The 24,988-nt window shown below is 43.3% G+C and overlaps 1 protein-coding gene across 1 annotated transcript in view; it reads right to left on the bottom strand.

The window, feature by feature from the left end:
- Nucleotides 1–4,244, bottom strand: part of LOC123405436 — a 59,815-nt gene extending 55,571 nt beyond the window's left edge. The window contains exon 1 of the mRNA XM_045099119.1: nucleotides 4,140–4,244. Coding sequence (XP_044955054.1) covers nucleotides 4,140–4,244 — 105 coding nt within the window. The remainder of the gene's footprint in view (nucleotides 1–4,139) is intronic.
- Nucleotides 4,245–24,988: the final 20,744 nt, after the last annotated feature.

The raw sequence follows: 24,988 nt of genomic DNA, 5'->3' as shown, positions 1-24,988 counted from the left end.
AAGCTAACGGCAAAGAGCTTTGTCGTCCGCTTTGGGGGGACAGACGGCAAAGAAGGTCCTATGCCGTCGTAGGCTGACGCAGAAATTTTGCCGGCCGTGAGATTCTTTGCCGTCTGTTGTTTTGTCTTTGTCGTCCGGGATTTAGTCTTTGCCGTCTGTGATGGCAGACGGCAAAGAAGCTGATTCCTGTAGTGTAGTATGCATCAAGCCAACGCAATCAAGAAAGGTGGTACACCTTGAGGAAGCCAAGATCATCGTCATCTAGCTCAAGAGGATGAGGTGCAAGGTATAGGTTTGCCCTTGATAGGTTTTCTGTTTTAGGATAGATTGTCATAGTGTCAAGGGGAGATTTCAAGTGAGTTGCTTGATCGTATCATTCGTTGAGAGCTCATACCATTTGCATCCTTGCATCATACTTCTTGGTTCTTGTTTGGTGTTTCTCTTTGTGAGTTTTAGATCTTATGGTCATCTTCATGACAAGCTCGAGTTCATAAAAAACGGAGTCCATATGCATCTTCTATGATGTTTTTGATGTTGGGAGTTTTTACCGGTCTTATTCGAGGAAGGGTTCTCACCATTTTATTATTGGCCTTTTATCATTTGCTTATTATTTATATTTCTATCAAGATTTTGTTATTCCATGTCATTAGCTTTCCAACAAACTTGGTTTCGTTGAATTCGGAGTCTGTATGCGAAAGTTAAGGCAGTTTCTGTGGCGAGCGGTAGTACCGCTTGTGCCGAGCGGTAGTACCGCTCCCACGAGAGGTAGTACCGCTCCGTCGGACTTTATTTGTGCATCATTTTTGCCTCGGCATGGCTGGTGAACCTACCGACCGGTGGTACCGCTCCCACGAGCGGTAATACTGCTCCGTCGGAATTTATTTGCGCATCCTTTTTGCCTCGGCGTGGCTCGTGAACCTATCGAGCGGTAGTACCGCTCCCATGAGCGGTAGTACTGCTCTATGTGGGCTGTGAAGCATAACGGTTGGTTTTTCCCCACCTATAAAAGGGGGTCTTCATCCCCATTGAACCTTATCTCTTTAGCTCGTGTTCTTCCCCCATTGTTGACCTTCTTCGAGCTTGCTAACTCTCAATCCCTCCAATGATTCTTGCTAGTTCTTGAGGGAAAAGAGAGAGGAGATCTAGATCCAAATTTCCACCAATCACTTTCTCCTCTAAGTGAGGGGAACCCCTTTGGTCTATATCTTGGAGTTCTTCGTGTTCTTCTTCGTTCTTCCTCTCATTTTCCTTCCTAGCATTAGTTGCTTTGGTGGGATTTGGGAGAGAATGACTTGGGCACTCCGTGTGCCATTGCCATTGCATTTGGTGCATCGGTTTGAGTTCTCCATGGTGATACGTGGAAGTGAGAAGTTGAGAAGCTTATTACCCTTGGGTACTTGGTACCCCTAGAAGCTTGGTGGTGCCTCGGAGCTCAATCATTGTGGTGTAAAGCTCCGGGCAAGCGTCGGGGTCTCCAATTAAGTTGTGGAGATTGCCCCGAGCATTTGTGGTCACCTCGAAGCCATATGCCATTGTGGTGAAGCTTCGTGGTGTTGTGGGGAGACTCCAATTAAGTTGTGGAGATTGCCCCAACCTTGTTTGTACGGGTTCGGTGACCGCCCTCAAGGGTCCCTTAGTGGAACCACGACATCTTGCATTCTGCGAGGGCGTGAGGAGATTACGGTGGCCTTAGTGGCATCTTGGGGAGCATTGTGCCTCCACACCGCTCCAACGGATATTAGCATCCGCACGGGTGTGAACTTCGGGATACATCATCGTCTCTGTGTGCCTCGGTTATCTCTTACCCAAACCCTTTACTTATGCACTTTACTTTGTGATAGCCATATTGTTTCTTGTCATATATCTTGCTATCATTTAGTTTTTTATGTTGCTTAGCATAAATTGTTGGTGCACATAGTTGAGCCTAGTTGTTTTAGGTTTTGTGCTTGAAAAATTAAACGTTAGTTTTATTCCGCATTTGTTCAAGCCTAAACTGTAATTATTTTAAATCGCCTATTCACCCCCCTCTAGGCGACATCCACATCCTTTCAAAGGGTCATGGTGATTAATAGCATCTTATTTCTCTGATCTATTGCTTGATTATCCAAGGCAAAGAAGATTAGATATGAAGAGTGCAAAACTAATATAGGGGCATAAAGGACATGACACATCCATTTCCTGAATTACAATAAGTAAGAATTCATTAAAACACGTAATAGGCAAATGGTTAAAAGGTTAAAGAAAAATGGGGCAAATGATCTAATCTGAAGTAAAGCGGGGCAAATTAGCAAATTTCCACATAAAGTGTGGCAAATCACCCAATCCTCCTAGACGTGGTCACACTGTGTTGCGAGTTCTTTCTTCTCTTTTTTTCTTTGAGAAACACACAGTGTTGGCTGGTTGGTGCTGAAACTTTGGGTTCGCGTTGTTCCGTGCTGAGAGCGTCTCCAACATAAGCGCGGGTGCACGGCATGTAAAAAAAGCCAAGCATCAAAATAGCGTTTTAGCATACTCGTGGTTAGCTTTTTCTCGCGCTGCAAAATTAAGCAAGCCGCAGTAGCGTTTTAACATGCACGATGAGAATACAGTGCACGCGCCCAAACATACACAAAATAAATCAAAAAATATTTCATCACCAAACATTAAAATTCAAATTCAAACTAACAAGAAAATTCAAATTCATAAAACATGCTAATAAAATAAAAATACACCTAGACTACTACTCCTTCTCCTCGATGGTGTAGTCCGACGAAGTAATAAGCGCATCCCCCCATCGAGGATCGTCCGAGTCCCACCTCGTGTGTGGGTTGTCTATTTGGGAAATCGCCAGTGCCTTGCGCTTAGCTTCTCCTGGCGATGCACAACTCTCTCTACCCATCCTACGCGCCCAGAACTCGTTCCCGGCAATGATGTCCTCCAGGAAGTGCACGCCCCTCTCTGCCATGGGGCCTCGTCCCTCGATGATCATGAGGCGGCTCTCCCAATTGCGGTGGATGTAGCGGCCCTCCTCGCTAACAAGACAAGGGGAAGGCACAACATCTTGCATATTGACGAAACTCCACACTTGTATTACTTAGTTCACTCTTGTTTAGGTACACGTCAATATTAAATATTGTTAGACATGGGAAAGAGGTGAAGCACAAATAAACTACAATATCTAGGCATTTTAAAGAGGTCGGAAACAACATATAGCATTTTCTAATGACCCCATATGTTAATTTTAAAATTGGTCTAGATCTGCCTAAACATGTTTTATATTTATCAAACAATAAAATAAAGTGGACCATGTGATTCTACACGTCACTCTAGTCGATTTACATATATGGATCATTGCAAACGGAGCTACGATCTAAAAGATAAGAACAACAAAATATGATATGCCACGAATGCAAAATATATGCAAATGACAACCAAAACATGTAAATAATGGATGCAACAAGATATAATGAAGCTACATGAAATTCTAGGCAAGTTTAAATGAGGTCGGAACAACGAATAACAATTCCAGAAAGTCCCCCCATGCAAATTAAGATTCGGTATTGTGCTGCCCATGCACAATTTATAGAGTTGTTAAACAGAAAAATAAATTTTGCCATGCTATTCTATACATTTTTCTAGCCAAGTTACATATGTGGATCATTTTAATTGAAGCTACGGTTAATTAGCTATGAGAGAAACCGTTTTAATATGACATTTATGCAAATTACATGAAAACATAAAGTTAAATATTTTTAGCATGGTTGAAAGTTGGATATTGGAAAACTACACAAAATTCTAAGCATCTTTCATGTATAAAGGTTTTAAATCCGACGCACAATTATTTTGCTATGCACTAAATCATTTTAATATGGCATCACACAAATCAATGCAAACAATACGTCAAACACCTTTAAACATGCATGAAAATTGGATATTATTAATATACGCAAAATTCTACACATTTCCATATCTAAAATATTTTCATCCAATGCGATTAAATATTTATTAACAATTTAAAATATGCATTTTTGTAATTGCAAAAACCTCGATAATTGGACAAATTCACATTGGGCCAAACTACTGCTATTGGCCGAAGTGACATGGGCGCTCATTAGCAAAACATCGCACAGCGGCGGCGTTTAGCGCGGAGCCGAGCTCACCTTGGCGGGCTTTGGCCCATGCGGGAGCTGAGGAGGCTGGGCGTTGGGCTGGCTTGGCGATGCAAGCATGTCGGGCAAAGCGGGCCCCGACGGGTGGCGGCCCATGACGCGTGCGACCCTGGGATGCGTTGGTCAATGGGGCGCTCGTACCCGACCTCCTTACCGAGGTAGGGAGGCAGAGGTGCGAGGCGCAAGGCGCGACAGATCCCGACGAGGCTGTGGGTGGGAGGCGACGATGAGTCACGGAAGCAACGGGGACGGTTCCCGGCGTCCGCATCTGGTCAGACACGGTGGCTGCGGCGAGATCGTGGCGGTGGCGGTCATCCACGGGGTCCAGTCTCCTGCATGGAAAATGAGGGAAAGAGATAGGATGAGCTTGAGGATAAGAAAGGAGAGGGTCGGGCGATGGGGCTCTATCCTGGTCGACGGTGCGCTTGGCCCAGCGGTGCTCCGGCGACCGACCGGTGTGGGGCGTGAGGCGACACCTTGGGCTAGCGGCCGAGGGAGCTCAGGGTTGCGGGGCTCGGGGATGGCGAGGACGCGGGAGCGGGGAGGTGCTCGGGCGCGTGCGAGTTCAGGCCCGAGCAGGCTGGTAGTGGGCCTAGCGGGTCGCGGTGGCTCGGAGCGGCGCGAGGGCGAGGTGGCGCTCCCTCGTTGGCTGAGGACATCGGCTGGGTGCAGCGCTGGCGGCTTGCTGCTCGCCAAGGGGCGGCGACGGGGCTGGGCTGCACGGAATTTGAGGTGGAGAGAGGGAGAGGCCAAAATGGCACGGGAGACCCTTCCTTTTTATAGTAGGGAGGTCTAGGGCTAGGGTTTTAGTCCATTTTCGGACTATTGGATCATGATCCAACGGCTCCAATCGGAGGGTTAGGTTAGGCGGGCTATGTTGGGTTGTGTAGAGGTGGTGGGGTCAGATGAGAGGGAAGCGTGAGGCCCGGTGCGGAGTTTATAAAACCGAAAAATGTCCGCGAATAAACCGATGATGGTGCTGCTACGATCGACTGTTCAGGTATCAAATGGACCCCGATTGCAATGAAATTTGGCAGGCGGACTACCTACACACTGTTAAGACCGCACGCCAAGTTTCAATCCAATCCGAGAAAGTTTTATACACACTTCTAAAAACAATATTTTAACAATGTCGCGGGCGCGTGGGTTTGTGGTTGGTCTCGAAATGGTCGACGACAAAAACGGAGAGAGCCGGCAACTAACAACAAATGCAAGTTTTTGAAAAATGACGGCAACGAAGTGTCTATGCAATGTAGATGATGCGAATGATGCGACGATGAATGCGACAACCAAGTAATTCACACGGCAATAATGGAATAAAAGGGAATCTTCTGGAGCATCGGTTCTGGGCTGTTACAACTCTCCTACACTAACAAGAGATCTCGCCCCGAGATCTAAGAATGAAAGGGGAAGAGAAAGAGCAGACTAATAGGTAAAACTTAGTCCCTTCTTTGACAAACGATTGAAACCAACGATCCTTGAATGTTGCAAAGAGTTGAAGAATGACATGAGGAACAAGCAAGAACTCAAACGAAATTTCATGAGCACTTCGGTAGGAAACAGAGACAAAATTTATAAGATGGAAAGAACTTTAAAACATTTCACAACACTCTGGTTGAATGAACAAACAAGGAAAGAACATGATCTTTATGAACCGAGATGAAGGGTTGAGGAGAGCAACATCACAAAGCCTGTGGAACCAAGGAATAGAAACTAGATCATTGTGAAGAAGAGAACTAAGAAGAAAAAAGACAACCTCCACCACAATTTAACTTGAAAATAATTCTTACAAAGGAGGATTGAACGGAGTTGTTGGAAAATCAACAATGAAAATAAGAAGCTTGTAGTGGACTTATGAAAACCATCCCAAAATTATGAGGTGATAACCGGCCACTAACGGAAACAAAGATTGCTTGGGAGCAACAAGATATGCAAAACTTCTTTCACCAAGAGGATACATTGAGAGCTTGGATCAAGAATAATCACCATAACTGCAACAACCCTTCGAAAAAGCTTTAGGTGAAATCCAATCCAAGATAACTCAATGGAAGAGAAGGTGGGTTGAAAATATCTCATGATCAAAGAGTTGGTGGGTTTAAATATCTCATTCTTGAAACAATTTCTCTTCGAGACTCCTTGTGAGTCAAGAATGCCATAACACCACCTCAAAGGATAATAGAGAAAGAATTGCACCAGGAAATGCAAGAGAATAACACTTGAGGTTCTCCGACAAGTATCTTGAAGAACACCTTGGGAATGAATTAAATCCTTGAAGAACCACCATGATGCACCTCCATATACAAAAGAATGATCAAAAGAAATGAAGGTTAAAATAAAATAAAATTATGACCTTGCAAGGATTTAGATGAAGCTTCGCGAAGAGATACTTGAGCATACACGAGACTTCGAAAAAGAAGAGATGAACAACTTAGAATCGAGAATTTGATATCATGAGCCACTTTGGAAGAAGAATTGAAGTCACCTTGATGAAACAAGAATAAGAATTATGTTATGATTATCCTTCATCAAGTTAAATTGAAGACAAGGAAAGGATTTAGCATATCACTTATTCTTCTTGAAAGGATTGGAAAGAGAGAGAGGTAGGGCATAAACTTGAAGAAGTCTTGAAGGAACCACTGATAAGAATTGAAATGAATGGGGATAATACAAATGAATTGGGCTACATGAGGACAAAGAGAGCATGATCCGATTAGAGAATGCTTGAACGAGCCACCGGTAAGAATTTCAAACGAATGTGGAAATTTAGCATAAATGGAAATACACGAGATGAAGAAAGCATGATCCACCTAAAGAATTTAGAACAGATGGGGATATTAGTAACGAATGGAATACATGAGAACGAAGAGCTCACAATCCTACTAGCAGCAAACTTGAATGAAGCACCGGAATAATTGAGATACGAACAAAGAGACAACAATTAAGAAGAATTTGAGAATGAAAGCTGAAAGCTAAGAACAAAGAAATCTTTTGAAATGACGGCCTCCGGAGGATCGAGAAATGAACACAACACTGAAATGCACCGGATAGATATGGAAGGAATTTCTCATAATCGGAAACAATTTAAGAGAATAGCACGAAGCTGAGAAATGAATCTTCATGAGAATGAGCAAAGATTTAAGAGAAACACTTCTTCGCTCTTCCATGCTACAAAAGATGACGAAAAACACCACCAAGAATTACTGAGACACTCCGGAATAATGAGAAGGAACAGTTGAGAAAACGATGAAAATTAATTTGAATGGATCCTGGAGAAGGAATATGACTGATGAAAATCATTCTTACGTCATATATGAGAAGAGCTTGAGATCTCCGGAAAAGATTAAAAGAGCCAGGTAAGATCCTGGGAAAACATGTGGGTTATGGGCCCACTCAAAAGAAAACACCGTTGAATCGATTGATAAGAAAGATTGATTGCGCCGGTATAAATGAAAACTTGATGAGGTGAACACCTCAAACTAATTGAAAGAATTGGGATGAAAACAAGAAACTTCTGAGATATCTTCAATACTACGGATATAATAGAGGGAGGAATAAAGAATAGAGTCTTGAATAAGAATTTCTAACAAGGGAAAGCATTTAACAAATGAAAAGGATATGATGAATATTGGGAGGCTGAATTGAGTCCACCAGCGAAGAACATGGAGACGAAGAAACGATGAACTCAAACTCCTGAGAATCTTCAGAATGAACTACTGGATACAACAAAGAAGAGAAGAAAGCAGAAGCAAAATTGAAAAGAAATGCATTTTGACGAGACTTTAATTTTTGAATAAAAAGGGCGGGAGGGTAGGGAAAACAAAGACAACTTGGGATAAATAAGACGAACTCTGGAAAGAAATGAGAGATTGATCTTGCAAATATTGGAGAGGATTGAATTAACTTGGCGAGAAACACTCTAGTTGGAAAAGAATTAAAATGATGACTCTAGTTTAAAAGAATTGATAAGACAACTTGATTGAGCAAAAGATTAGCATTAACATAAAAATATGAGAACACCACTTAGGAAAGATTTTAAATCACCACTTGACATCGAAGCAACTTGAATTACCATACTCCAACGAAACAAGGATGAGGCTTGCAAATTAAGCCAGAAACAAATTCATGACAGAGATTTCGCTCGATACTTTTGTGATAAGGTTCGCATGGGCTCAATCGTACATTGGATTGTCATATTGAAATGACGCCCCAATATGCTCCCTAGGCGTAGCGAACTAAAAGGCTTGACGGAGCATATGTGATGACATATGTCGAGACTGTCCTCTATAAGAAAGACCGTGAACAAACGAATCCACTAGATGTCGAACCCCAACCTCACATCATGCATCTGTTGGAAGATAATCCTAGGTAACTACTTCAATTCCCACCTAAGAACTCCCAAAATTTCCTGGTCAAGCAATCGGGTCCATGCATACAAGGAGTAAAATCCATCACTCAACTCCTAGCAATAACACTACCCGCCCAGTGTATCACATCCGTCAACACATAAACAGATATCACAGAAACTCATCTACCTCATACTCGTAATCACAATGATACCAAGTATGACAGTACATCTCGACGCTCTCCACGAGTACTGGGGATGCCAGACCCTCTCGCCACTACTAGCATTGAAGCATCTTTGAACATCCTCCATCCTGAGGTACTAAGGAAACTGAATGATAGCGAGTGTGACAAGAATCCCCTAGAGCTTAACTCCCTGGAAGAGATCAGGTCAAACAGGAGGAACCAAGTCAGAACTCCGTCACATCGGCATCATATAGATTCCAAAATACCCGCGTGGTCCTAAAAAATTGAACGGGAAGAGAGGTAGAATTAAAATTCCTAAGTCGTAATTCCTCCCCAGAGCATAGAAGAGGAGTAAAAAGAATCCTACTCTCCGATATAAATAAGACTCAAAACAATTTTTCACTAGACTCGACTCAGCCAAGTTTGATCAAACAAGGGGGCTCCTAGGTCGGTACTGCTCTAATACCAACTTGTAACGCCCAAGATGTGATCCTATCCTTATTTTGGCGTGAGGGCCTCGACAAGGATAGGAGCGCATCTCGTCGTTTCGCAAGAATGGATATTGTTACGAATACATGTACACAGGAGACAAGTATATGGAATTGGCTTACACTCACCATAGGCTACAACATGAACAACACAATACAACAATATATTCAATCACCATGTAGAAGAGCAGGGTCCGACTACAGATGAAATCAAACAACAAAAGAACGACGTCCATCCTTGCTATCCCTGGCTGACGGTCTCAGACCTATCCTATGATCGATGAAGAATAAGAAGAACAAACTCCAAATAGAACAACCATCGCGCTCACGTCAAACTATCATTTTACATATACCTGTAAATGTTGTGGTAGTAATTTGTGAGCCACAGGGGTTCAACAATCTCATTTCCAAAGGTATCAAGATTAGCAAAGCTTAATGGGTGAGGTATGGTTAAGTGGTGAGGCTGCATCAAGCAACTAAGCATTTATTTGAGTGGCTAAATTACGAGTACAAGAATAATAAGGGGGGTGATCTAAGCATAACGGTCATGATCTAATAATGATCTCAAAGTGATCCTAAACACCTACTTACGTTAGACATAACCCCACCGTGTCCTCTTCTGGATGCAGAACTCACGAGAAGAGACAGTCATGGTTATGCACACAGTTGTCATATTTTAATTAAGTTTACTTCAAGTTTTCTATGACCGGGTGTTAAACAAAGTTTCGAAGTTGACACATAACCGCGAGCATGACTCTTAGAAAGATTTAACCTTGTAGGGGTGCCCCAACTAGTCCATCACAAACTACCACACACTGCATCAGAAACCTTGACCACAGAAAACCCGTGATCTCCTCGGATTCCTGGTGGAAAACCTCAACCTCGAGATAGCCCAAAGTATCCTCGTAATCCCTCACACAAGAAGTTTGAGAAAGGCAAAACAAATCCAGCAAGGCCGCCCAACGTGTCAACGATCCTGATAGGAGCCGTGTATCTCGTTCTCAGGACACGACGGATAAGCTAGCGTACGGTAACTGACGTCCCGAGTTGGCCGAGGTAGCCCACATGGTGCTCTAGTTTGGACCAACACTCATGAGAAGCACTGGCCCGGGGGTTGATTAATTATCCACGGGGTCTGGAAAGTCCCTATGCAATTTCATTAGGTTATTAGGCAAATGTAGTACCAATGTTGGGCCTTGCCAGAAGAGTTTTATCCCCAAACGTAAATCTAGGGTCCCCATAACAACCCCAAGCATGTTAGGAGCGCTCAATTATGGAACATAACACCGATACACAAGTAGCTAGGGCGGCAAAGATGGAACAAAACACCAGGCTAGAAGGCCAAGCCTTCCACCTTTTACCAAGTATATAGGTGCATTAAATTAAATAGCATTAATATGGTGATATAACAAGGAACCCATGTTTTCACATGGAAGGAACTACACATGCAACTATCAACGCTATAAAAAAGGCTGAGCAAGCGGTAAAATAGCCAAACAAGGGTTTGCTGGGTTGTGGAAGGCTTAGAGGGTTTTCATGGCAATGTTGGGAGGCTGGCATTTAAGTGGTAGGCAACGAGACATATAGAAAGAAACGAGACAAGTAGCATGGCATTGATAGTAATGGTATCTAGGGAAATGTTCATTTTGCCTATGATCCCGCTTGGAAGAAGAATGAATACATGAAGTAGATGAGCCAACATTGTCGAACGAATCCTCACACTCTGGAATGTTTGCGAAACTCTACCGAGAGCAAGCAATACGGAAACAACAATCAACACACAATAACACCACCACATATTCATGACATGAAGCACAATCACATATGATGCATGTTCGTTTTTATTATGCAAGCCATGGAAATTCACAACAATCGAATACTACACATTAAGTGAAGCTCAATATACAATGAGTTGCATATTGACGAAACTCCACACTTGGATTACTTAGTTCACTCATGTTTAGGTACACGTGATGTCTACGCAAGCTTCTATTCTTGTAGACTATGTTGGGCCTCCAAGCGAGAGGTTTGTAGGACCGCAGCAATTTCCCTCAAGTGGATGACCTAAGGTTTATCGAACTCAGGAAAGTAGAGGTTGAAGATGGTCTCTCTCAAGCAACCCTCAATTAAGAAACAAGAAGTCTCTTGTGTCCCCAACACATCTGAAAGTGCGTTATATCGACTAGAGGGGGGGTGAGTAGGAGATTTTTAGAATTTCATTACTGAGGAAATTCCTTTTGAGGAAATTCCTCACTGATGACTAACTCACAGCAGAAACAGTAAAGGATCAGAAGTGCAAAGTTTCACAACAACAGTTTTTCAGAGTGAGGAATGTGAAAACAGATTGCACAGTGAGCAGGCACGCAGAATACAGATGAGGATTAACTAACGTGAAGAATTTGGGGTTGAGGAAGTTCAGAGAAAGTCTTCAACAAATTCTTCAAACAGTAGCAGTGAAAGTCATAAACACATAATACGAGGAAAGTAAGGAGTTGAGGAATTAGAACCCGTTTCTCAGTGAAGACAGTCGTTGATGACCCAGTTCCAACTGCTGTGACAGTCGTACATCTGGTTTGGAGTGGCTTGGTATTGAAACCAAAGGGCACACAGTCCCGGGACACACAGTCCCTACCGTGTTCTCCTTGGGCTAAGAACACACAGTCCTCGCCCAACACTCGTGGTAAGTCTTCAGGACAGACTTCCAAACCCTCACAAACTTGGTCACCCGGCGATCCACATTTGACTGCTGGAAAGCTCTAGACCATGACGCCTAACCATCTGGAGGATGCACAGTCCTCAAAGGTAAAAGGCTTCAGTCCCACACAGGAACAACTTCTTCAGTGATGCTCAATCACTAGGTTTGGTTTGTGGTTTTGGTCTATGGGGTATTTCCTCACTGATGAATTACTCTCGAAGACTCTGAGGAATTGGGTTGCTCTTATGACAAGTGTCAGATTCTAACGGAGTAGCCAACCAGCTAATGGTTGTGGGGGGTGGCTATTTATAGCCTGGGAGCATCCCGACATGATTTGACACTAATGCCCTTAAATAATATGACCGTTGGAGTGGATAAGACCAATGACTTGGCGTGGCTGTCGAAACGGTCGGAACCCTCAACTGTGAGAGTCCTCATGTCACTCGTATTCCTCACTTGAGGCTTTTGATAGGATTAGGCTTGGGTTGAGCATCATGAGGAAATTTATTCCAAAGTGTAACTTCGACCCCTTTAACAGTACAGTGTTCCTATTACTCAAATGCGAAGAAAATAAAACAGAAAGAGTAAGTCTTCATGCTTTAAATTCTTCAAAGTGATTTTCTTCAAGACACACCGAATTCCTCAATTTCAGTATATTCATGAGGAATATCAATTTCATCGCAGATTCCTCGCGATTCATTTCTTCAGCTTCAGGCCAATTTGTTCAACCAAAGATATATATTTTTAGGGGTCGATATTCTTCAAATATCTCAAACTCCTCAATGACTTATAGATCCTGTGTACACTCATAAACACATTAGATACTTAACCTATAAGTCTTCAAATCACCAAAATCACTAAGGGGCACTAGATGCACTTACAATCTCCCCTTTTTGGTGGTTGATGACAATTAGGTTAAGTCTTCAACAGGGATAAAAAATATGAAGTGTAAATACTCATTTGAGGAATTTGAAATCAAGATTCAGAGAGACTCCCCCTGAAGATGTGCATATCGTGAGGATTTTGCTTTTCACAGCAAATGCACATTGATGATTTATATCATGGAGATCTCCCCCTGAGTCTTGTAAATCATGCATACATGTAACATATCATATGAAGAAAATGAAAATGCATGATGACAAATGGTATCTGACGAATTCCAGCATGCGTGCATTAGAACTTGAGGAGTAAGCATGCGAAGAAAAACGTTCAAAAGCGTCAGAGTACCATCGGGCTTAAGTTACAACTCATTACATAAAAACTTCAGAAGAGCCAAGAGTTTGTAACTTAAATATTGTTCATAAGCCCCAAAAATATCCCGCTTGAAGACTAACTCTCAAGTTTCTCCCCCTTTGTCATCAAGTGACAAAAAGGGACAAACTGAGGACTAACTCCCGAGAAGACTTCACTTCTTGGCGGTTGAGGAAGAGCCGTGACGCTTCTTGGGAGTAGTCTTCTTCCTTGGACCGGTAGCAGTGTCGAGTTGTTCTTCATCAGTTTCAGCAATGCGAAATGAAGAAAAGGAGCTGTCTTCAAGGTCTGGAACTGGAATGGGCCTGAACTTCTTCTTGGGAGGCCACGACCAGTCAAAGTCTCGCTCAAAGTCCATTTCTTCAAGCTCAGTCTGAGTCTTCAGATGTGCAAGTGTAGCCTAGGTGCAATCAAAAACCTCATGCAGATAGTGATGGTTGAGCACAGAGTTCTGTGTTCCAGTGAGGGTTTTCACAATGGCGCCAAACTGGCGTTTGACCCACTTGTGGTTGCGATCCACCTTCTGGTGAAGACTGAGGAGGAGCTCTCTTGTATTCATCACTCGAGGAGGAATGGGGCTTGCCGGACGAGTCTCAGTATCATCCCATGAAGAATAAGCTTCTGGCTCTCTGAACTGGCCATCAAGGGGCTTACTGCTTTCTTCAATCACTGATTTGCCTTTTCCTTCAATGGGCTCGAAAGTCTTCTTGTTGACCCGGATAGGAGGCATATAACCAACATGGTTTTGGCACTCAGCAAGAAAGTTGATGCCTGTCCTTGTCCTGATGAATCTCATGATCCATGGGGCATATATCTTGTGATCAAAAGGACACATAGCATTGTCGGCCAAAGTCCTCAAGAAGAAATCATGGATGTTGATAGGAATACCATGGATGATGTTGAAGAGGATATTCTTCATGAGGCCTACGACATCTTCTTCATCATCATGACCTTTGATCGGCGCGAGCACACTGCAGAGGATTCTGTAGACAGACCTGGGTGTATACTTGAGCTCGTGGACGAGGAATGTCTTTCTCGGTGATTTTCCTTCAGCCAAAGGCTTCATGAGGACTTCCATCATCCCATTGGGCAGCTCACGCTCACCATAAAGCTTCACAGCCTCATCTGAGGGAATTGGTACAGGCAGTTCATGGAGAAGCTCAGTAGCATGAGCCTTGTAGTGAGTGTTTTGTGTCATCGAGTCAAACACCCAAGTGTTAATGTCTTTAGGGTTGCCAGAGATGTGAAGAGTGGCATAGAACTGAAGAATTAGCTCGCTGTTCCAGTCAGAGATGTCGGAGCACATTGGCAGTAAACCAACATCATGGAGTACATTAAGGACTGGCTCTAAGCATGGTATAGCTTCAAGTTCAACGTGAGGAATATGCCTATGCTGGAATATCTTGTTTCTTCCACACAACACGGAGCCATAGTAATTCATCTGCGTCCTAGTCCAAAACTTCAGATGCCTCATTTGAGGCTTGTCATAGGGGTTCTCTCCAATGAAGTACATGCGTTCTTCAAAGAAATTGTCCTTTTGAAACTTTGGATGCTTGGAGAATGGCTAATGCTGAACTGGCCGAAGATTTTGCTGAGGAACAGGAGGGGAGACAACAATTGCAGTCTCGGGGTTGAGCACGACGAATGCATTGTCTTGGTCAGGTGCATTTTCCTCAGGGTGAGGAATTTCAGCAGCTGGGACTTCAGGCTGAGGAGATGGTTCTGGCTGGGCGTCAGGCTGAGGGGGTTGCTCTAGCTGTGCATCAGGCTGAGGGGCTTGCTCTGGCTGTGCATCAGGTTGAGGAATAGTTTCATCTTGCTCAGCTGGAGGAGTTGGGTCAGCCTGTTCCTCATCGTGAAGATTTTGCTCAGAGCTTTGAATTTCATCAGCTTGAGGATTTTCAGTTTGTTCTTCCTCAGCTGGCTTGGTGGTAGAGGCAGTTTCTTCAGCTGGTGCAGCTGATCCTTGAGCAGTAACTTTCTGAGAAATGAAGGGCTGAGGACTGTCGTCAATACGAATTTCTTCGTCGGTGTGTTCCTCAGTGGCAGCATCCTTCATTTCCTCATCTGCCCCTTTTGCTTGATCATCAAGGATGACCATTTCATAAGAAGGAGCAACATTTAGGGGCACATGGTCCAGAGGAGCAGTTTCTTAAAGTGCTTTGAGGCGCTTGGCCTGTGTTTCTTCTTCTGCTGAGGAGGCCTTTCTCTTTTTGGCTTCCTTCTCAGCAGCCCTAGTTTTCTTCACGTCTGATGCAGACGGAGTCATCTTCTTCACCTTTGAAGCTTTTAGGGAAGGGGTTCTCTCGACAGATTCTTCAGCTGATTTTGAGGAACCAGCTGGAACCGAGTCATCAGCTTGCTTTGATGAAGTAGCTGGGTCAGGGGCAGTCTCATCAGCTGCAGTAGATTCATCAGCTGGAGCTTCCATGATGATTTCTTCAATAGCCGGTACATCTGCACGGCTTTCTTGGTGGATTTCCTCAGCTTGAGGAGTTTCCTCAGCTTGAGGAGATTCATCTGCTGGCTCCTCAATCAAGGGCTGAGAAGTTGGTGCTGGAGGTGCAACCTTCTTGTTGTAGTCATCAACAGCTTTAGTGGCCAGCTTGATGAAATTGCTCTTAAGACTCTTACAATCTGACAGCTTGGAGTACTTGTCAGTCAAATTCTTCAGCTCTGCCTATGTTGATACCAGTGCATCAGGCGTCAAGCTGAGGAGATTCTGCTTGAGGATTTTCTCCTTTTTAAGCTTTGCTACCTTGTCCTACTTGGCCTGCTGTTCTTTCCACTTGGCTTCATTGATGAAAGTGGCCACCATGTGGCTGATGCCAGGGGGAAGTTTCAAATCATCAAGCGGAGTGTTTGGGTCCTCATACCAGATGTTGATGTAGTCAAGGAGGACCTTGGGGTCCATGGCCAGAGGGATGGCACTGCCTGATGCTTGAGCTACTCTTTCCTGCTTGTTTCTCACGATGGCTTGCAGGGTTTGATCATCATATTCATCACTGCCCTCTGATGCAGACGGGACGGTGATGATTTTGCTGGGGCTCGGTAGAGTTGCTCGTTCAGCAGACACCTGAGTCTTCACAGGAGGTGGTGAAGACTTTGTCTCCGAGCTGGTTGCAGCTGGGAGTGAGGAGCTGGAGCTGGCGGTCATAGGCTTCATGACTTGCTTCTGTACTGGTGTCTCTTGAGGCTTTGGTGGTGGTGCTGAGGATTTTGGAGCTGAGGAGATTGGCGCTGAGGGTTTTGGCGCTGAGGGTTTTGTAACTGATGCCTGAGCAGACTTCTCTTGAGGCTTTGGAGCCCTTGGCTTTGACGGCACAGAGTGTGGTCGAGGAATTGCTGAACCAGAGGTCTCAGCAGCAGAGGAAGTAGCTGCAGCTGAGGTAGCAACTGAGGATTTATTGAATTTCCTCACTGCAGCTTCTGCCTGCTTCTTGAGCTTAGCCAGATGCTTTTCCTTCTCATCTGGATAGTCATCAAGGGTCTTGAGGCTTGAGGGATGTGCTACTTGATGAGCCTCAAGTGGGGCCCGTTTTCCAGGGTGCTTCAGAGCAAATTTCTTCGCATACTTGGCAGTCACAAAACTGTATTCTTTCCATTCCTTCGCCCATCGGCATTCTATCTTCTGCAGCCGGATCTTTCTCTTGGCCATTGTCTCATTTTCATCAGGTGTGCAATAGTCCAAGTAAATATCCTCAAGGATATCCACAGCTGTGTTTTGCTCAAGTTTCTTTCCTCCCTTCTGTTTTCTGTCATCCTCCATTTTCTTCAGCTGAGGATTTTGCTGATGAGATTGAACTCTTGAGGATTCTGATGAGACTTGAAGATTTTCTTCCAGAAACGCTGCAAATGAGTTAATGTGATGAGAACCGAGAGATTCATCAACTGACATGTGTGTACCTGTGAACATAGTATAGTTGCGAGGAATTTGGAGAGGTCATATGTGTTCTCAGATTTGAAGAAAATGAAAAAGTTTGACAGTTGAGGAATTTAACCAGTGGTTGAGGAATTTGCCTAAGCATACTGTTCTTGGGTTCCAGCGTTGTACAAATCCGAAAATTCGCACAATTGAGGAATCTCGTGAAAATCTTAGATGCTTAGTATAGTTCATCAATGATGTGGTGATAGGCAGTGTTTGAGGAATCAAGTGCTTATCGATTCTTGAGGAAAAACAGATGTCACATAGAAGATGTAAAATTGTAGATCTAACTTGCGGTAAAAATGGGATTTAATTTACCCTTGAAGGAGCACACGAAGAACACAGAGAAGTTGTGTAGAGAGGCTCTTCGGTCGCGTGTCCAATGCGCCCTAACCCGGCGACAGAGGACGTCTACGGCGGCGGCGGACGAAGATGGTCCGACTCCGGCGTGGTTCCGGCGACGGAGAAGTCGAGGCAGTGAAGCTCTTCCTCACCGGCGACGAGACTACCAGCGATGGCGCTAGGGTTCGGTGGTGTTTGCTGTAGCAGGAGAGCGATGGAGCGAAGAAGAGTTTGCCGAGGGGGATAGGGACATACTTATAGCCAGACAGTTATTGTTGGCGCCAAGATTTCGGACCAAACAACCCCTGCCTCTACGTCTCCGCAGGACACGTGTAGTTCCCGAACAAGGCGGTGGAGATAGTGGAGATCGTGGTTATCTGATCGTGAGAAGTGAGGTTCAGTTACTGTGCATTAAAGAAACATTTTTTTGAAGATTTGAGGATTTTCGTTACAAAATCATTAGCTGACAAGGACGCAGTGAGGATTTTGAACAAAGTTTCAAGTATAACGCATATGAAGAATTGAATGGACTGGATGAGTATATCATAGAGGGAAAGTAGGGTCCTATCACATTCACTTAGCAGAAATATCAACTTGAAGAAATAGCTATAAGTGAATGCCGTTGAGGACTTGAAATCACAGTCTATCTAGTCAAATGAAAGTCATCAAGTGTTTTTGAAGATTTTGTGATAAATCGTCACAATGAAGAACAACTGTTTTGAAGAAAAACACATTTTGAGGAAATGGAACTTTTGAAGAAAATCAACTTGAGGAATTTCACATTGGGCGGTGGCGTGACCCACCATATAAGAATGTTGATTACAGACGCCGCGTACAATTGTCGTAGGGCCCTGAGAATCAATTTCTTTGTTGATTTCTTCACATTCAGAGTGACATTCTTCATCAGTTGAAGAAAATCGATTCATCATGTGTTGCACATCTAAGTCATCAATTTTGCATGAGTGTTAGGATGTGTGCATGTTTTTACAAAACATTTGAAGATTCTAAGATATTTAGCTCACATCGCAACTTGCAAAACCTTTTCTCATCCAAGGGCTTAGTGAAGATATCTGCCAGTTGATCATCAGTCTTCACATGGTCGATGAGGATATTGCCCTTGAGGACATGGTCCCGAAGAAAATGATGACGAATCTGGATGTGCTTGGTCTTCGAGTGCTGTACTGGGTTGTATGCAATCTTGATTGCACTCTCATTGTCACAGTAGAGAGGCACATTCTTCATGTTGATGCCGTAGTCCTTGAGGGTTTGCTTCATCCATAGTAATTGAGCACAGCATGAACCAGCAGCAATGTACTCAGCTTCGGCAGTGGAGAGTGATATGCAGTTCTGCTTCTTTGAGGACCAGCAAACTAGTGATCTTCCGAGGAAATGGCATGTGCCAGAGGTTGACTTGCGATCCACACGGTCACCAGCATAGTCAGAATCAGAATACCCTACCAGATGAAGATTTGAGCCCTTGGGATACCATAATCCTAGTGTTGGTGTGTGAGCTAAGTATCGAAGAATATGCTTCACAGCCTTATGGTGTGATTCCTTCGGTTTTGCTTGAAAACGTGCACACATGCAAACACTAAGCATTATATCTGGCCTAGATGCACATAGATACAATAAAGAACCAATCATAGAACGATATACCTGCTGATCGAAATCTTTACCATTTTCATCAGTGCCGAGGTGGCCGTTGGTAGGCATTGGAGTCTTGGCACCTTTGCATTCATGCATGTCGAATTTCCTCAGAACATCTTTGAGGTATTTCTCCTGTGATATGAAGATTCCATTGCTTTGTTGACGAATATGAAGACCTAAGAAGAATTTCAGCTCCCCCATCATGGACATCTGATATTCTTCACTCATCATGTAAGCAAATTCATCACTGTATCGTTTGTCAGTACAGCCAAATATGATATCATCGACATATATTTGACACACAAATAGCTCATTACCATAGGGTTTGGTGAAAAGAGTTGGATCAAGTGAACCAGGTTTGAAGCCTTTCTTCATGAGGAATTCCTTCAATGTATCATACCATGCCCGAGGGGCTTGCTTGAGACCATAAAGAGCCTTTTTGAGTCTGAAGACTTTGTCTGGATTCTTTGGATCCTCAAAACCTGGGGGCTGAGCAACATATACTTCTTCCTCAAGCTTACCATTGAGGAATGCACTTTTCACATCCATTTGATATAAGATGATGTTATGATGATTAGCATAAGCAAGTAGTATTCGAATAGCTTCAAGTCTAGCAACAGGTGCAAAAGTTTCATCGAAATCTATTCCTTCAACCTGGGTGTAGCCTTGGGCTACAAGTCGTGCCTTGTTCCTCACCACTTGACCGTCCTCATCTTGCTTGTTTCGGAAAATCCACTTGGTGCCGATGATGTTGTGCTTGCGAGGATCTGGTCGTTTGACGAGCTCCCATACGTCATTCAGCTTGAATTGAAGAAGTTCGTCTTGCATAGCTTGGATCCACTCCGGTTCCAGAAAAGCCTCAGCAACTTTTGAGGGTTCTGTGATGGATACAAAGGAAAAATGCCCACAAAAGTTAACTAAGTATGAAGCTTTTGAGCGAGTGAGAGGACCTGGCGCGTTGATGTCGTTGAGGATTTTGTCAAGTTCTACTTCATTTGCAATCCTCGGATGAGCTGGTTGAGGATTTCGTCTGGGCTGAGGAAGTGGTTCAGGTGCAATTTCCTCAGGAGGATCTTCTTGATTTTCATCAGTGATGGGGATCGTTTCTTCACCAATTTCCTTAGTGGGGACAATGTCTTCAGTAGGTTTGAGCTTTATTGCTTCCTCAGGAGACAGCTTATCTGGATCAGAAGGCAATTGCTCTCTTTGCGAGCCATTAGTTTCATCGAACCGCACATCTACAGTCTCAACAACTTTGTTGTGCTAGTTGTTGAAGACTCTGTAAGTGTGCGAGTCCTTTCCATAACCGAGCATAAAACCTTTATGTGCCTTAGGTGCAAATTTTGAGCTATGGTGAGGATCTCTAATCCAGCATTTTGCACCGAAGACTTTTAAATAACTTACATTGGGTTTATTGTCAGTGAGGAGTTCATATGAGGTTTTCTTGAGGAATTTGTGAAGATATACCCTGTTGATGATATGGCATGCAGTGTTGATTGCTTCAGGCCAAAAGCAACGAGGAGTTTGATATTCTTCAAGCATAGTTCTCGCCATTTCAACCAGAGTCCTGTTCTTCCTTTCGACGACACCATTCTGCTGAGGAGTATAAGGAGCAGATAATTCGTGAGTAATACCAAGTTCATCAAGATAATCATCAAGACCAGTGTTTTTGAACTCGGTTCCATTATCACTCCTGATATGTTTGATCTTGATGCCAAAGTTCGTCAAGGCCCTTGAAGAAAATCGTTTGAAGATTTCCTGCACTTCAGTTTTATACACTATGATATGCACCCAAGTATATCTGGAATAATCATCAACTATGACGAAGCCATATAAAGATGCTGCATTGGTTAGTGTGGCATAGTGATTAGGTCCAAATAGATCCATATGAAGCAATTCGAATGGACGTGTAGTGGTCATGATAGTCTTTGAGGGATGCTTGGATCTGGTCATTTTCCCAGATTCACAAGCACCGCAGAGATGATCCTTGAGGAATTTTACTGATTCGATGCCGATGACATACTTCTTCTTCGCGAGCGTGTGCAAATTCCTCATGCCTGCATGACATAGTCTTCGGTGCCACAACCATCCTTCTGAGGTTTTTGCTAGTAAGCAAGTGGCTGGTTGAGGACTTGTAGAGAAATCAACAATGTACAAATCCCCTCTTCTTACACCTTCGAAGACTTTGGATCTGTCAGATTCCATGATGACTACACATCTATATCTACCAAAGATAACAATCATATCAAGATCACAAAGCATCGAGACAGACATGAGGTTAAAACCAAGGGATTCAACAAGCATCACTTTGTCCATATGCCTATCCTTGGAAATAGCCACTTTGCCAAGTCCCAATACCTTGCTTTTACCTTTGTCAACATATGTGATTTGCTTCAGAGGTGATGGAGTTAGTGGCATATTCATCAGTAATGTTTTATCACGAGTCATGTGATGTGTGCAACCACTATCAAGAACCCACTCAGTATTCTTGGGTTTGTCATCCTGCAGATGAATTAGTACAGCTTACCATCTCATATGCTTCAGATTTGAAGAATATGATATTGATTTCATCAGATAAGAATTTCATCATAACAAAAATATAAGGACGTGTGAAATATTTCTATTTCATCAATCATTAGCTTGCATCCTATCAAGCATTTCCTCAGGTCTCCAGCAAATTCTTCAGATGATGATTTTCATCTGGAGACCTGACCTGTAGAAGTGATTAGTTCGATTTCTTCACTACCCACATCTAAAGGGGTGGCAAAGCATTCATCATCCTGCGAGCACCATATGAGAAAGGTGGCATTGAAGCCAATGCACTTCTCTTAACAGTAGGGGGGGTTAAAGTACTCATATGAATATGCAGAGAACTGGTTTGAGGATTTATGAACATAATGATTTGAGGAGTAACGCTCATATTCATATTCCTTGTAGTTTCCCTGCATGTTAGACGCATTAGCACGGGTACGAGCATAGTTTTGACCAGTTGAGGATTTTGATCCTCTTGAAGACTTTGGTCCTCCTGAGGAATTTGATCTGGGGTTTTAGATTCTTCAATGGTGGTGTCATGAGGACATTCACCTGAAGATTTTCAAGACAGCTTTTGGGAACCCAGATTTTCCTGCAGTTAGTTCCAACATATCGAGCAAATACTTCACCAGATTGATTTTTGAACAGTTTATAGTTGGAGTCAAATGACTCATCTGAGGAATAGGATAATTCACATGAAAAGCCAGTTAGATTAGATGGATCAAAAGGAGGCCCAGTAGCAGCAACCCATGAGGTTTTGGGATACTGCTCAGGTTACCAATAAGATCCATCAGCATTTAATTTCCTCTCAAAGGCAATTCCTTCTTTCCTCGGGTTCCTGTTCAAGATCTGCTTTTTGAGCACATCACAAAGGGTTTGATGTCCTTTGAAGCTTTTGTATATGCCTGTCATGTACAATTCCTTCAACCCTGCATTTTCATGAGTAACATTTGTGTTTTCCTCAAGTGAGGAAATAGACACAACAGGTGCAGTTGAAGAATTTGTAGCAATAGTAGCATTTGATGATTGTGGTGAGGAATTAGCAGTTTCGCGTTCAATGCATTTAAGACATGGAGGAATGAATTCAACTTGACCAGCGCTGATCTGTTGAGCTAGTAATGAATCATTTTCCATACGAAGATCATCATGAGACATCCTCAGCTTCTCAAGATCAAGCTTCCTTTGAAGAAATTCATAGGAAATCTTCTCATGATCAGTGAGGAGTGTATCATAATGATCCCGAAGATTATCAAATCTAGACTGAAGACTTTTCACATCTTCGGTGAGGATTTGGGTAAGGTTCATTTCATCATTCAACAGATCATCACTTTTATCTAGCAGTTTCTGAAGCTTTTCCACGGCAGTTTGTTGTTTAGTGGCAATGATAGCAAGTTTACTGTAACTGGGTTTCTTATAATCATCAGGTTCATAGTCACTTGAATCAGAGGAGGAGGCATTATTTGGTACCTTTGAACCTTTTGCCATGAAGCAATAGGTTGGAGTGAAGTCATCAGTGTGGATGGTGCAATCATTTTCTTCGAGATTGAAGATTGACTTGCTGACGAAAGTGGTTGCGAGTGCAAGACTAGCCTGTCCGGATTCTGAATCTTCATCAGAACCCTCTTCTTCATCACCTTCCTCTGATTCTGCCTCTGAGTCCATTTCCTTGCCAATGAGTGCCCGAGCCTTTCTGAAACTAGTCTTCTTGTGCGATGAGGGCTTTGAAGATGAGGATTTTGAAGATTTCTTCTTCTTCTTCGAGTCATCAGAACTGTCATCCTTGTATTTCTTCTTCTTTGATTCCTTTCCCTTACGGGGACAATCAGCAATGTAATGACCTGACTTCTTGCACGTGTGGCAGGTTCGTTTCTTGTAGTCCTCAGATGAAGATTCTAATTTCCTCATGTCTCTTCTTGAAGATTTACCAAACTGTCCACGTCGTGTAAATCTCTGGAATTTCCTCACGAGCATTGCAAGCTCCTGTCCAAATTCTTAAGGGTCACCAATGCTGTCATCTGTGTCTTCTTCTTTAGATGAGGAAATTGCTCTAGCCTTCAGTGCACGTGGTCTGGAATAGCTTGGTCCATATAGATCTTTCTTTTCTTCTAGCTGGAATTCATGAGTATTTAGCCTTTCGAGTATATCAGCTGGATCAAGCATCTTGTAGTCTGGTCTTTCTTGAATCATCAGAACTAAAGTATCAAATGAAGAATCCAAAGATCTCAGCAGTTTCTTCACAACTTCGTGATCAGTGATGTCTCGAGCTCCGAGTGCTTGCAGTTCATTTGATATGTCAGTGAGGCGATCAAAGGTATCTTGGCAGCTTTCATTGTCATGTCTCTTGAAGCGATTGAAGAGATTGTGAAGAATATCAACACGAGAGTCATGCTGGGTTGATACTCCTTTATTTACTTTGCACAGTCTCTCCCAGATCAGTGTTGCAGAGCCCAAAGCACTTACTCTTCCAAACTGGCCTGGGCTCAGATGGCCACAGATGATATTCTTCGCTTGAGAATCGAGTTGCTTGAATTTCTTCACATCAGCAGCAGAGACACTAGGAGAGATGATGGGGACGCCATGTTCCACAATATACGACAGATCATTATCAATAGCTTGTAGATGCATTTGCATTTTGTTCTTCTAGAAGGGAAAGTTCTTTCCTTCAAAGGTAGGACATGCTGCGTTCACCTTAAACATGCCTTCAGTCGACATAACTAAAACTCCAGGTGGTTAAACCAAAATCACACAGAACAAGGGAGTACCTTGCTCTGATACCAATTGAAAGTGCGTTATATCGACTAGAGGGGGGTGAATAGGAGATTTTTAGAATTCCATCACTGAGGAAATTCCTTTTGAGGAAATTCCTCACTGATGACTAACTCACAGCGGAAACAGTAAAGGATCAGAAGTGCAAAGTTTCACAACAGCAGTTTTTCAGAGTGAGGAATGTGAAAACAGATTGCACAGTGAGCAGGCACGCAGAATACAGATGAGGATTAACTGACGTGAAGAATTTGGGGTTGAGGAAATTCAGAGAAAGTCTTCAGCAAATTCTTCAAACAGTAGCAGTGAAAGTCATCAACACATAATACGAGGAAAGTAAGGAGTTGAGGAATTAGAACCCTTTTCTCAGTGAAGACAGTCGTTGATGACCCAGTTCCAACTGCTGTGACAGTCGTACATCTGGTTTGGAGCGGCTTGGTATTGAAATCAAAGGACACACAGTCCCGGGACACACAGTCCCTACCGTGTTCTCCTTGGGCTAAGAACACATAGTCCTCGCCCAACACTCGTGGTAAGTCTTCAAGGTAGACTTTCAAACCATCACAAACTTGGTCACCCGACGATCCACAATTGACTGCTGGAAAGCTCTAGACCATGACGCCTAACCGTCTGGAGGATGCACAGTCCTCAAAGGTAAAAGGCTTCAGTC

Source organism: Hordeum vulgare, chromosome 6H (genome assembly GCF_904849725.1).
Source record: "Hordeum vulgare subsp. vulgare chromosome 6H, MorexV3_pseudomolecules_assembly, whole genome shotgun sequence".
Lineage (NCBI taxonomy): Eukaryota > Viridiplantae > Streptophyta > Magnoliopsida > Poales > Poaceae > Hordeum > Hordeum vulgare.
This window is presented reverse-complemented; position numbering and strand designations above follow the sequence as displayed.